The sequence below is a fragment of the Symphodus melops genome (genome assembly GCF_947650265.1).
Source record: "Symphodus melops genome assembly, chromosome: 1".
Taxonomy (NCBI): Eukaryota; Metazoa; Chordata; class Actinopteri; order Labriformes; family Labridae; genus Symphodus; species Symphodus melops.
The window spans coordinates 55,619,404-55,632,298 of NC_136691.1; the positions used below are offsets into that span (position 1 = coordinate 55,619,404).

At 41.4% G+C, this 12,895-nt stretch overlaps 2 protein-coding genes across 2 annotated transcripts; both read right to left on the reverse strand.

The window, feature by feature from the left end:
• Window positions 1-814: 814 nt before the first annotated feature.
• Window positions 815-2,687, reverse strand: LOC306817529 (uncharacterized protein). The gene has a single exon (XM_079334481.1). The coding sequence runs from the start codon at window positions 2,682-2,684 to the stop codon at window positions 1,080-1,082; it is 1,605 nt and encodes a 534-aa protein (XP_079190607.1). The 5' UTR covers window positions 2,685-2,687; the 3' UTR covers window positions 815-1,079.
• Window positions 2,688-2,916: 229 nt separating this feature from the next.
• On the reverse strand, window positions 2,917-6,082 carry LOC306833981 (GTPase IMAP family member 8-like). Its single transcript, XM_079359681.1, has 2 exons — window positions 5,052-6,082; window positions 2,917-4,148 (listed from the first exon to the last, which is right to left on the reverse strand). Exons 1-2 carry the CDS (start codon window positions 5,686-5,688, stop codon window positions 2,920-2,922), a joined length of 1,866 nt encoding a protein of 621 aa, XP_079215807.1. The 5' UTR covers window positions 5,689-6,082; the 3' UTR covers window positions 2,917-2,919.
• Window positions 6,083-12,895: the final 6,813 nt, after the last annotated feature.

Here is a 12,895-nt window from a genome sequence, read left to right on the forward strand (position 1 = left end):
ACTCTGGTTTTCTCCCACAGTCCAAACACATGCTCGTTAGGTTACCTGCTGACTCTAAATTTCCCCATAGGTGTGTCTGATTTACTGTCTCTATATGTCAGTGCTGTGATTGGCTCCAGCCCCAGAACGGAAAAACATAATGGATGGATGGAGCATCCACAGTTACAGTTCTACCCTTGGATTACAAAATATCTAAATAAGTGGTGAGAAAAGTTGATCGGTCTAAAGTAGAGCCCCTCTACACATAGTTAATAATAACACAAGTCCACTCAAAGTTAACACTGTATTTACATTTTAAAACACCAAGACACCACAACAAAGCATTCAGTGTAAGAATAATCAATTTTTTGTCTTCAGTTGATGTTATCAACTATTGTGCATTGATTATTAATTGACCAGAAGCAAAACAAACACAACATTAAAAACATGTCTTTAAAAATATGTTCTTCTACATACATTAAAATAAGAAACAAAGATAATCTCCTCTGGCCAAGCAGAGCTTCTGTTGAGATCTTTCTGAACTGTAATTATTAATAATGACACAAACATGATGCCGATCTCACATAGTGAACCTATAAAACACTACTTTTACATTCTTTTAGTGACACAGGCCTCAAATATGAAAGAAATTGTACATTGTTTCCAAACTTCACACAAAAGCGATCCTAGAAAGGATCAAGAAAACAATCAGAGAGCAGTTAAAATATCTCTTTCATAACTCAATTTTTAGAAACATATTGAATATTTCTCCAGATCATGTTATTGAGCAACTCTTTTAGTATCATAGAGATTTCATCACAATTTTTTTTTTACATTTAATGAAGATTTTTTTCTCTTCAAGACATTGGTACTTATGTCCTGTGTGATCTCCAGATTGTTAAACAGAATGGCGTCTATGTTCCATAGGCTGCTGTTTAAACACCCAAAAGCCGATGAGCAGTTTTTCTTTGCCAACAGTTGAATTACAATTTATGAATCTTTGATTCAAACACATTTCTGTTTTTGAAACCGAATTGAAATAGAGTTCGAGAAAGTGAACAGACTTCTTTGTGATTGTTACTTCTTCTTGGAAGGAAACCTCATAAAACCTTACATGGGGATGGGTTCACTTGATCTGTGAGTTCCTGCAGCAGATCGGTTATTTCATTCTCATGAGATTCTTGCAGGGATTTTTTCTCCTCTTCAGTTTCTAACTTCTTCAATTCTTTTTTGTGTTTTTTCAGTAGTTTGTTGACTTTTTGCATATTTTCTTTCTTTCTGGTGACACATTTTACGACGCTGTAGAGTTCACCTCGATGTTTTTTCTTTTGTCTTTCTTCGTTACGGTCAAAAAGCGCTTGCAAGAAGTCATACTTCTCATCTCGGTGTTTCATCTGTTTCTCATGCTCCTGCTTCACAGCTGTATGTTTCTGTTTGAACTCATTGAACTCTTCAGCTGTCTTTCTGGCGTCCTCTTCATAGGTTCTCATCAGACTCTCCATCTCTATCTTGTAGTTTTCCTCAATGGTTTTTTTCTCTTTTTCCTCTTGTTGTCTTCTGATTCGGTCCTCTTCTTGTCTTTTCTTTTCATTCTCTTCTCTCTCCTTTTTATATTCCTCTTGGAGCTTTTTCCGTTTAATTCCTTCCTCATATCGTATCTGTTCATTTTCCTGAAACCGTTCCTCCCACCAGTCTTGAAGTTTTTTCTCCCACTTATCTTTTTCTTTTTTCACTTCTTCCCGAGCTTCCTCCACCCTTCTGTCAATGGTGTCATCCTGCTCCAATGCTGAATGTTTCTTTTTCTCCAAATTGGCAAGTTTCTGATTCCATTCCAGTCTTTGAATTTCATCATTTTGTTTTCTCATCATGTCTTCTTCTTCTCTTTTTTTCTGTTCTTTCCTTCTCATTTCTCTTTCTTTGTTGATGTTTTCCTCAAGTTGTTTTTCCCTGGTCCTTCTTTGCTTTTCAGTTTTTGCACTTTGTTCTTCCATTTTTCTTTTCATGGCTTTCATTTCATCTTCATGTTTTCTTTTAAGTCTCTCCATCTCTCTCTTCATCTCTTCTTCCTTCTCCTTCATGATTCTCTTTGTTTCTTTCTTTATAGCGGCTTCAGCTTCTTGCAGCATCTCATTGGTGTAGCAGCTGCCTCCATTTTCCTTTACCGTTGTTTTAATCTTGGTTATCAGCTCACTGACTTGTTTTCTGTTTTGTTTTTCATTATTATCAAACACGTGGTATCTTCCTCCACAGTCATCGATCAGTTTCTTAAAGGAATCATCACATCTCTTTTCAATGTATTCTTCAATGGACATGTTTGAACGTTTTAATGAATCTCCTCCAGTTAGAAGGATGATGGTGAACTTTTCAGCATTCTTGCCAAACCCTTTTCTGATGAGTTTTAAAGTCTCCTTCTCCTCTTGTGTAAATCTGTCAATTTGTAACACCAACAGGAAGATATGTGGACCTGGAGCCAGAAGACTGATGCATTTAATCACCTCTTCATGAACCTCTTCATGGGTCAAAGTTGTGTCAAACAGACCAGGAGTGTCGACCACAGTGACTGAATGTCCATCCACCTTGCAGTGTTCTTTCTGACAACACTTGGTGACAGATCTTTGGCCGAGTTCAGACTTGAATGCGTCTCTTCCCAGAATGTTGTTTCCTGAAGAGCTCTTTCCACTTCCAGTCTTCCCCATAAGCACCATTTTGAGACTCTCTTGACTCAACTTCTCATCATCACCAGCTGGGGAATAAAAAGGTCTGGAGTTAGTATGCTGACAGATTACAAAGAATTAAACTAGGTATATTGTCAGAAATACAACAGTTAGTTCTGACCAAATCATTTAATTTGATAAACTGACCGGATGTATATTATTACTCTATTATTAGTCGTGTAATACAACAGCACTCCATCTCATATGATATTTCTTATACAAAAAACTACTCACATTTGGTTTTCCTTGTTGTTTTCAGGTCCTTAAGCTGCGCCTCTAGTGTGTCGACCTTTTCTATTAGGACTTGTCTCAACGTTTCTGTTTTGTAGCTGACTGGTTTGTATTTAATCCCATATCTGTGTTTCTCTAGATTGTCGAACAGCTCTTGAATCTGCTGCTTATCATGGATGTTGAGGACAAAACTTCCACTACAGCTCTGAATGAGATTCTGAATGTCTTTGTCATTTTGTATGAAGTTGACAACAGCAGAATCTGATGGATCTGACTCGACAGTGAACAGAACCATGATGAAGTCATTGACTTGATAACTGAATGTGTTCCTGATGGTCTCCAACTCTCCCTTATCTTCATCACTGAGTGGACCCACAGGGAGGACCAGGATGAAGGCATGAACACCGTCTGGTTCACAGAGGGAGATGCATCTGAACGATTCCTTCATCACTGTATCCAGAGGTTTTCTATACAATGCAGGAAGCTCCACCAGGGAAACCCGACGTCCACACACCTCTCTCTGATGTTTAACACACTCTGGTGATCTGGAGACTAAATGACGGCCTTTCTGACCTAAAATGGCCTCAGCTGCTGAAGTCTTCCCTTCTCTTCTCCTGCCACAAAGAACCAGGTTTAAAGCTTGCTGGTTGTGGTCAGCCTTTGGTCTTATGGACTCTTCCGTGAAGGTGAGGAAGTTTCCTTTGTTTTCATCCACAATGTTTTCCATCTTCTCCATAATTAACACATGGTTGTTTCGAGCCATGCTGTAGTGTCTCTCTCCACAGTCTTTAAGAAGACGCTCGAAAGTTATGCCTGCTCCTTCCATCTCATGTGTGCTGATGAGCATGGTGTAATTTAAGGCATCTTGACCAAACAAACTGAGGACAAACTTCAGAGTTTGTCTGTTCTCCTCAGTGAAATCAGAAGGCTTCACTAGTAGTAGCAGGACATTTGGTCCTGGAGGACAACTCTCTGCACAGCTTCTCATTTCTTGCCTCACTGTTTCTACGGACAGATTGAAAATGTCTGGAGTTTTCACTACTTTTAACTGTTTCCCTTTCCACTCTCCACGGGCCACCTCACACTTAGTGTTTGCAAAGGTTTTATGGACATAAAACTCTCTTCTCCTGACAATGAAGTTTCCCAGTGTGTTTTTTTTTTCATCACTTTTTCCAAACAACACAACACAGAGATTTGGCGCTGGAATAAAAATAAACATGATTTAATAATTTGCCTTGCAATATTGCATTAAGAATCTCATCATCATATTCAGTGAATATTGCAGAATTGTATCGCATTTTTGTACATTATGATTGGAATATTTAGAATTTCATCTGTTTGCATCATTGCATTAAAGGAAGCATGTGCAACATTTTACACATAAATTCAGCAGAGATCAAGTAAATCATCTGTTAACGTGTCTCTGAGTCATGACTGTCTACAATGAATGAGAAGCTGGGCTGTATTGTTGTCAGAACCGTGTTTACCTGGACGGGATGGATTTTGGTGTAAAGCTGTTTTAGTAAAGGACTGGAGAAGAGAATAAAAACTCACTGATTATTTGGATGTACATGTCTTTTGAACACGGTCATTCTCACGCTAACCAGTGTGTTAATGTTAGTGCTAAAGAGCATTAACATCAGCATGCTAACAACAATTCAGGACACAAGCAATTGCAGCTCGAGCAAAGGACAGTGGTTCTTATTTACGATGCGTTCTAATTCATAAATCCTTTTGTGTGTATGCGGGTGGGTTGTGTAACATTGGAGGAGAGCAGAGGATCTAGTGTGGCAGAGGTGTAGCCAAACATCACTTTGTTTTAGTTTAATGCTGGTGTTCGAAGGCAACATCTACTGGATCATAAAGTTGCACATTCTTCCTTTAAGCAGTGAGTAAATAAAGATTTACTTACAGTTTCACAAAGGTTAAAGTTTGAATATCTATTCTGTCCATTTTAACAAAAATGTTAAACCTTGATTTACCTTGGTTTGAAGTGCTGATATCCACCCTTGATGACAAACCTGTACAAAAATACAAATATATCATTGGTTTTATCGACAATTAAAAAAAAAACACCCTGATATTGTGACTATTGTTTAAATTATCGTCACATGTCAGTCTGCTTACCAGCAGTTGTTTGGTCCTTGGCAGGATCCAGGCTCAAGTACTCTCTGTTGTTCTTTTTCAGAATTTGATCCAAACTCGCTTCCAGCTGTTGAAGTTGAAGATTCTCCTGCTTCAAGTATCTGTTACCACACTGTGTGATTATGTCTTCTAAGTGTGGATTATTCACATCATTGTAGCCTACACTCTTCTCACTGGGTGTTGATATCAGAACCAGTGAATGATCAAATGATCGATGACCAAAGTGTTGAAGGACTCTGTAGAGCCTCCGTCTGTGTTGCTCAGTGAAGTCTTCAGGCTGTAGAACCAGCAGGAATATATGAGGTCCAGGTGCAGAGAGTCTAGCGCATTTTTCCAAATGTCTTTTTAGTCTATCATCAAAGATTTTTGGAAGCAGCAGATCTGGAGTGTTGATGACTGTTATTACTTTATTCTTCGTCCACCGTCCTCTGACTTTTATAAACTGTGGTTCTGTGTCTTCCCCGAACACATTCCCATTCATCATTAAGTTTCCCACTAAATTCTGTTGAGAACAGCTGTTCCCCAGAAGAACAACCCTCATCTCAAAATCTGAAATAAAAAAGATGGAATTAGAACCATGAAAATAATTAGTTACAATGAAAACAAAACAGTCAGCCATTTAAAAAGAGAGAATCAAATTGAGATGATGGGATTTCCACTGGTGTTGAAGAAATTAAACCTTTCCAGCATCTGCACATGCAAACAAAGTCTAATAGTTTGTGTCTAATATAAGAAGATCCCAAGGTGTATGCTGCCCTCTACTGGACAACATTGAGTCACAATAGACCTTGTCACTTTGGTTTCTTTGGCCCTGTCTAAGCATGGGCTTGTGCTCTTAGGTGTGTCTCCGTTGATCCTTTCTGACCTACAAATTCCCCCCCATATATTCAAAAGTTCACAAAATGTATGTATTAATACTATTGAAATGTGTTCATCAATGTATTTCCTCATATTTAAAATGATCACTGTTATATCTCATATAAGCAGGGTGTGAAATAGGGGCGATCTAGGGGTGTATGAGACTCACTGCTTGATTTTTGAACCCCCCTGAAAGCCTCAACGGCAACATTTCGGGGGGTCTCTGAAAAAAGAAAATCATCTGCAATTGATTCTTTTTCTCTGCAGTGGACCAGAGAGAGGGAAAAAGAGATCAACGTCCTCTGTTAGGTTTTTGAATGCAGAGTGTAAACTATGTATTTTCCCTTTGTGTGCGGCTGCTTGCTGCCGATGTAATTCGGCACTCTCTTGGGTTTGCTGCATCTTGACAAGATGCGGGTCCAGAATCTGGACATTTTTAAACGGGAGTTCTGTTGTCTTGCACGGAGCCACTTTGGACAATCGGTGCGTTTAGTGGCAGTTATTTCCGTGCTGCATCATGCGCAGTGCATGTGCAGGCAAGAGCGAGCGTCTATCATAAAAATGATCCCGACCAGAAATTTTCCAACTCTCCAGTCTAAATTTATTTAAGTATCCAAATGAATGCATTCTTGTATCTGATGCACACTTGGAACATTAATAAAAAGATTGGACCATAAGTGTTTTTTTAGAAAAGGCACAAATTGGTGCATGAAAACTGATGGGAAAATTAATCTTAGGTGTGCAAAATCTTCTCCCATAACCTACATTACCTGTTGGTAAACGTTATTAAACTTTTATCAAAGACACATCCATACACAGACATCTAAGGAGTATATCGACATACAGCCCGGACTAATGCTAAAGTTACTGATCAGATCTTAATCGCCTCCTCAATATGTTGGTTCACAAATAAATATGGTACTGATCTGTGATCGCGCCACCCAGGATGCATCCTGATAGCAGATTCAAACAGGTAGTATGTTGTGATTTAATATGAGGAATGGAAAGTGAGAGTATTGATCAGCCTTTTAAAAGTGTCTTCATGTTTTGAAGATACAGCGTTTGAATAGGCATCTTGGGAAATTGATGTTTTTTAAGGTTTTCCATAATTTTTAGTCTCAACCATAGCTTGGTAATTCAAGGAACTTTAGATATGTTTTTTAATGTTTATATATTTCAATTTTGATTTGAATTCAGAGGTCCATTTGATCCACATTTTTACCTCAAAGACTGCTCCTGGAAATCAGCCAATCACTGACTGGAATCCATTCATTATTAAGTTTCAAGACTTCTTGGAACTATTTTCAGACGGCTGAGAGGAGTGAGCCATAAAAAGCAGCTTAGCTTCGACATTATTTCTATTTATATCACATACAAATCTCAAATGTAGCACTTAAACCTTAAATACACGTTTTCCTGATTCTTCAGTAGTATAAAGTCGGCCTGAACTCACCTGATTCTGCTGTTGCCATGATTTCTTTGTTAGAAAGATCACGAGAAACTCAAGTTGAGACAGGAAACCTGTAAAGAAAAGGCAAAACAAGTTATCCTGTGACAAGGGTGTGAATCACGTTCACTAAACGGATGAAATCAAAGACAGTAGGTAAATATATAAACCCAATAGAGGACAGGAGAGTCAAACATTAAAGGGTTAAAATTTGATAAAGATCAAGAACAATAAATTGAATAAAAGTCTTTAAAGGGAGAAATAACATCAGCGAGTTTTAAGAAGTAATTTAAAAGATGTTAATGGCTCTGCTCACCTCACAGATTATCTCAAAAATGATTTGTCAAACAAATTGCTGACAGTTATTGTTAACTTCCCGTTAGATTATATTTCTGTGTCTGTAAATACAGTTTGAACAGAAATCTTTCCCCAGATCAGTTTTTGGTAAAGCTGTGAATCTAATCTGAGGAGCCAAGTCAATATTAAATCATCTTTAATATTTTACCTCTGTCAGTCTCAAAGAGCTATAGGACGAGTTCCACATAGTTTCCCCGATTACAAATATAGAAATCAGATATATTTGTGTAGTTTTGTACTCACCTGCTGAGAGCGTTGCTCCAAAATCACACCATGATGATTAAAGACAGTTAAAGACTGAAGAGGCATCTGAAACATCGTGATCAAGTGAATATGGGTGAGGTTTATGGGCAAGGCAATGACTAACTGTTTTAATATGTTCATAAGACCGAACTGAGAGAGCATTTAAGTCTATATATTATAAACGTGATTGTTTGTCTTTGAATGTTAAGATAGATAGATAGATAGATAGATAGATAGATAGATACTTTATTGATCCCGAGGGAAATTCAGGGCATCCAGGAGCAGTATACAGACAGGCAGGACACAAGACATTTACAATACACACCCGCTGTCCCCCCTCCCTCTGTATACAATAATCCCCCAAACAAGATTTAGCAGCCCCTATGTGACTAAGAGTAAAGGTTAAACCTGTGCAGTTAGCATTAGCATTAGACTTAAAACTTATATAGTATGTACATAACCTGTGAGGAGATAAAAACATGTGTGCTGGTTAAAAGAGACCTGTAAACAGTTAAAGAGCCTTAGAAACAAAGTGCTGACCTTCTAGAAACTAGTTACATGTGCATGTACAGAGGTCTTTGAGGTAGTGCCAGAGGTGTGAGTACAGTCGTTAAACAGTCAATGCAGGAATGCAAATTGGGCTCAGCAACATAAAGGAGCAGTGATTAGCATTAAGTGTCCAAAACAATAAGGTGAAACCAGGAGTGATTAGGGTGATTTCCATTAAAGTACCCAACTATTGAGGAGCATATTAGCATTAAGTGTTGAAGACAATAGAGTGAAACTTGACCTAGTTAGGGTGATCATGTCAACCATTACAGATGTAGCATAACACAACCGTAGGATGAAACCAGACATGATTAGGGTGATTATCATTAAAGTGACCAGTGCTCAGTAAGGTGACTATCAATATGCATTAAAGTGTCCAACTGGGGGCTGACTGAGGTCAGCAGTGCAGGTGAGGAGTGAGAAAAAAAGTGAAAAATGAGTCCAGGGTTCACCGTGTGCTTCTACCCTGCCGTGACAGTGAAGTGTTGTACAGTCTTATGGCCTATAGGGGGACAAAAGAGTTCTAGAGTCTGTCCGTGGAGCACGACTGTTACAGCAGTCTGTCACTGAACATGCTCCTCTGCCTGGTGAAGGTGCTGTGCAGAGGGTGGTGTGTGTTGTCCATGATGGAGAGCATTTTGTCCAGAGACCTCTTCTCTACCACTGTCACCAGTGAGTCCAGCTCTGTACCCACCACAGAGCCGGCCCTCCTCACCAGTCTGTCCAGGCGTGCTGCGTCCCTCTTCTTGCAGCTTCCTCCCCAGCACACCACGGCGTAGAAAAGGACGCTGGACACCACAGACTGGTAGAACATCTGCAGCAGCTTTTTGCAGATGTTGAAGGACCCAAGCCTTCTCAGGAAGTACAGACAACTCTGTCCCTTCCTGCAGGTAGTGTCCATGTTAGGCGACCAGTCCAGCTTGTCATCCAGATGCAGCCCCAGGTACCCGTAGGTCCTGACCACCTCCACGTCGACCCCCCCGATGGAAACAGGTTCTAGATGTGGTTTGTTCCTTCGGAAGTCCACCACCATCTCCTTGGTCTTGGAGGTGTTTAGCTGCAGATGGTTGTCACTGCACCACGTCACAAAATCCTCGATCAGGCTCCTGTACTCCTCCTCCTGTCCATCCCTGACACAAGCAACTATCGCAGTGTCGTCCGAGTATTTCTGCATGTGGCAGAGCTCAGAGTTATACTGGAAGTCAGAGGTGTACAGGGTGAACAGGACAGGGGAGAGCACGGTCCCCTGTGGTGCTCCGGTGCTGCTGACCACAGTGTCAGATGTGCAGTCCTTCAGTCTGACGTACTGTGGTCTCTCTGTGAGGTAGTCCGTGATCCACCTCACCAGGTACGAGTCCACCCTCATCTCATTCAGCTTGTCTCTCAGTAGGAGGGGATGGATGGTGTCGAAAGCGCTTGAGAAATCAAAGAACATGATTCTCATCACGCTGCTCCCTTTGTCCAGATGAGAGTAAGCCCTGTGTAGAAGATAGAGGATGGCATCGTCCACGCCCACCTTTGCCTGGTATGCAAACTGCAGGGGATCCTGTGCGTGTTGGACCTGGGGTCTGAGGTGTTGGAGCAGCAGCCGTTCAAAGGTCTTCATAACGTGGGATGTCAGAGCGATTGGTCTGGAGCCGCCTGGCTCACTGGGGTTTTTCTTCTTGGGGACTGGGGTGAGGCACGAGGTCTTCCAGAGCACAGGAACCTTCCCAAGCCGCAGGCTCATGTTGAAGACGTGCTGAGGTGGCTCCCCCAGCTCAGCAGAGCAGGCCTTTAGCATCCTGGGACACACCTTGTCCGGGCCTGCTGCCTTCCTGGGGCGGAGTCTCTTCAGCTCCTTGCTCACCTGGTCTCTGGTGATGGTGGGGGGGAGGGGGGATGGATTGTCTCTGGAAAATGTGTTTGTCCTGGTGGAGGTGTTGGGGGGAGTGAGAGGGGGGAGGGGGTGTGTAGAGGGGTGCTGGGGGGACAGGCACTGGCTGCAGCGACGGGGCTGTCAAACATGTTAAAAAACAAGTTGAGCTGGTTTGCTCTCTCAGGGTCCCCGTCTTCTGCGTTGTTGTTTTTCTTCTTGCAGCCTGTGATGGTTTTCATGCCCTCCCAGACCTCCCTCATGTTGTTCTGTTGCAGCTTCTGTTCTACCTTCCTTCTGTACTCCTCCTTTGCCTCTCGGAGTCTAACCTTGAGTTCCCCCTGCACACGCTTCAGCTCTGCCTGGTCTCCCTCCTTGAATGCCCTTTTCTTCCTGTTAAGGATCTCCTTGACATCGCTGGTGATCCAGGGCTTGTTATTCGGGAAGCAACGCACAGTTTTAGTGGGAACCACAACGTCCATGCAGAAGTTCATGCAGAGGACAGAAGAGTCAAACATCAAAGGGGTAAAAATTAATGAAAAGGTTGAGAACAATAAATTGAATAAAGACCTGAATAAAGGTCTTTAAAAGGAGAAACCACATGAAAGTGAGTTTTAAGAATTAATAGATGTGACTCTCCTCTTGTTGAGCGTGACCCTGATTGTTAATTATTAGTTTAATTTTTATTGGTAAAGGGACCATGTACAATATTCAACATAGACGTTAATCTGTTAGTATAAATACTTTTACATTCGCTTATCTATTTATATATCTGTGTGTCTGAAAGTCTGAATATCTACTGACCACGGTATCCTTCCGACAGTATTTACAGCATCCGTCCTTCACGTTTGCATACAGGAGGTCTATTGTCCTGTTCTTCCTGGTGGGACAGCTTACAAACTGGTGAAAGTCCGGTAGTGTGGAGTTCAATGTAACATGGTTAAAGTCCCCTGAGATGGCAATGAAAGCATCAGGGTGCAGTGTTTGTAATCTCGAGATGTTAGAGTGGATGACGTCACACGCAGTCTCGATGTGTGCTCGCGGGGGGATGTAAACAACAACAACAATGGCGTGGGAGAACTCCCTGGGCATGTAGTAAGGACGGAAACCTACCGCCAGCAGCTCGATGTCTTTGCTGCACGTTGCCTCCTTCACAGTAACATGTCCATGGTGGCACCATCTGTTGTTAATAAACAGCGCGAGTCCTCCTTTCCGTTTGCCGCTGCGTTTCGTGTCTCTGTCCGCTCTCACTGTAATGAAGCCCGGTAGATCCACGTTAGCATCCGGGGTGTCTTGAGTCAGCCAGGTTTCTGTGAGGCACATTAAATTGCACTCTCTAAATGTCCGGTTGTTCCTCACGAGAGCAGCCAGCTCGTCTGTCTTGTTGGTTAGACAGTTTACGTTCCCCATAACTATCACCAGAACCGAGGGCTTGTACTTCCATCGCTTAGCCGCTAGCTTAGCCTTTAGCCTAGCACCGGCTCTGCAGCCTCTGTACCGCCGCTTTAGCTCCTCTGGTATCGGGTGGACGATGCCGGCTTGTCCCGCTGTCCGGAGTGAGAGCAGCGTCTCCCTTGAATAAGAAAGTTTTCCGCTGCTATTTCCACGAAAACACGAAAAAGTATCCATAGGATACATAAAGTTATACACTGAAAGTGTACTATAAAAACTATAAAAGTAGAAGTTGGCACAGAGCCAAAACAAACGAATAACATATCAAGACGTGTACGACAGGGACGGAGCTACTGGATGTGCTGCCACTCATGTCGGCGCACAGGTGAGAAGGCATGTTAATTCAATATTAAAAAAATGTAGATTGACGGCTGAAGACTGATGGGACATGCTGGGAGGAGAGAGAGGGGAGCATGATGTGCAGCAAAGGGCAAAGGTCATATTCAAACCCATGGTTGCTGCGATGAGGACGGATATGCAGAGGTTGTACATAATTTTTCTATACAGTAATTAATACTTGGTCACTTTTATTTCACTGGTGTTGAATCTAAACCCTTTGAAACAGTAGCCTACGTTTGTCCACATTTGATACTGAAACGTCTGAGCAGGGTGTGGTTTAGGAAAGAACACCTCAGGTCAAATGCTTTTATAGATTAACTTTCTCATTTTTCAAATGATTCCTGTAAGTGTCTTAAATAAGTACATTCAAAGAACCGTTTGACATAAAAAAGTATTACATATAAAACAAAGAATGAAGTCAAAACCATCAAATATTCATTGCTATTATACTAAAATTAGTAAAACCAAACTAAAAGATTAGGAGAAAAGATTTAGATTTTTGGCTTGCTTTTAAAAGCAACTGTTGTAGCAGACACAAGATCATGTGGTATAGAAGAACGGAGTTGTAGTGACTGAAGGCACCCTAGGCTGATTTAGAGTGAATTCTTGGTACAGTGAGGAGACCCTGATTTGATGATTTCAGGTGATCTGTCCGGTTTGTGTTGGGTGAGCATGTCGGTGATGTGGGAAGGGGCTAAGACATTCAAGGATTTGAAGACAGTTCAA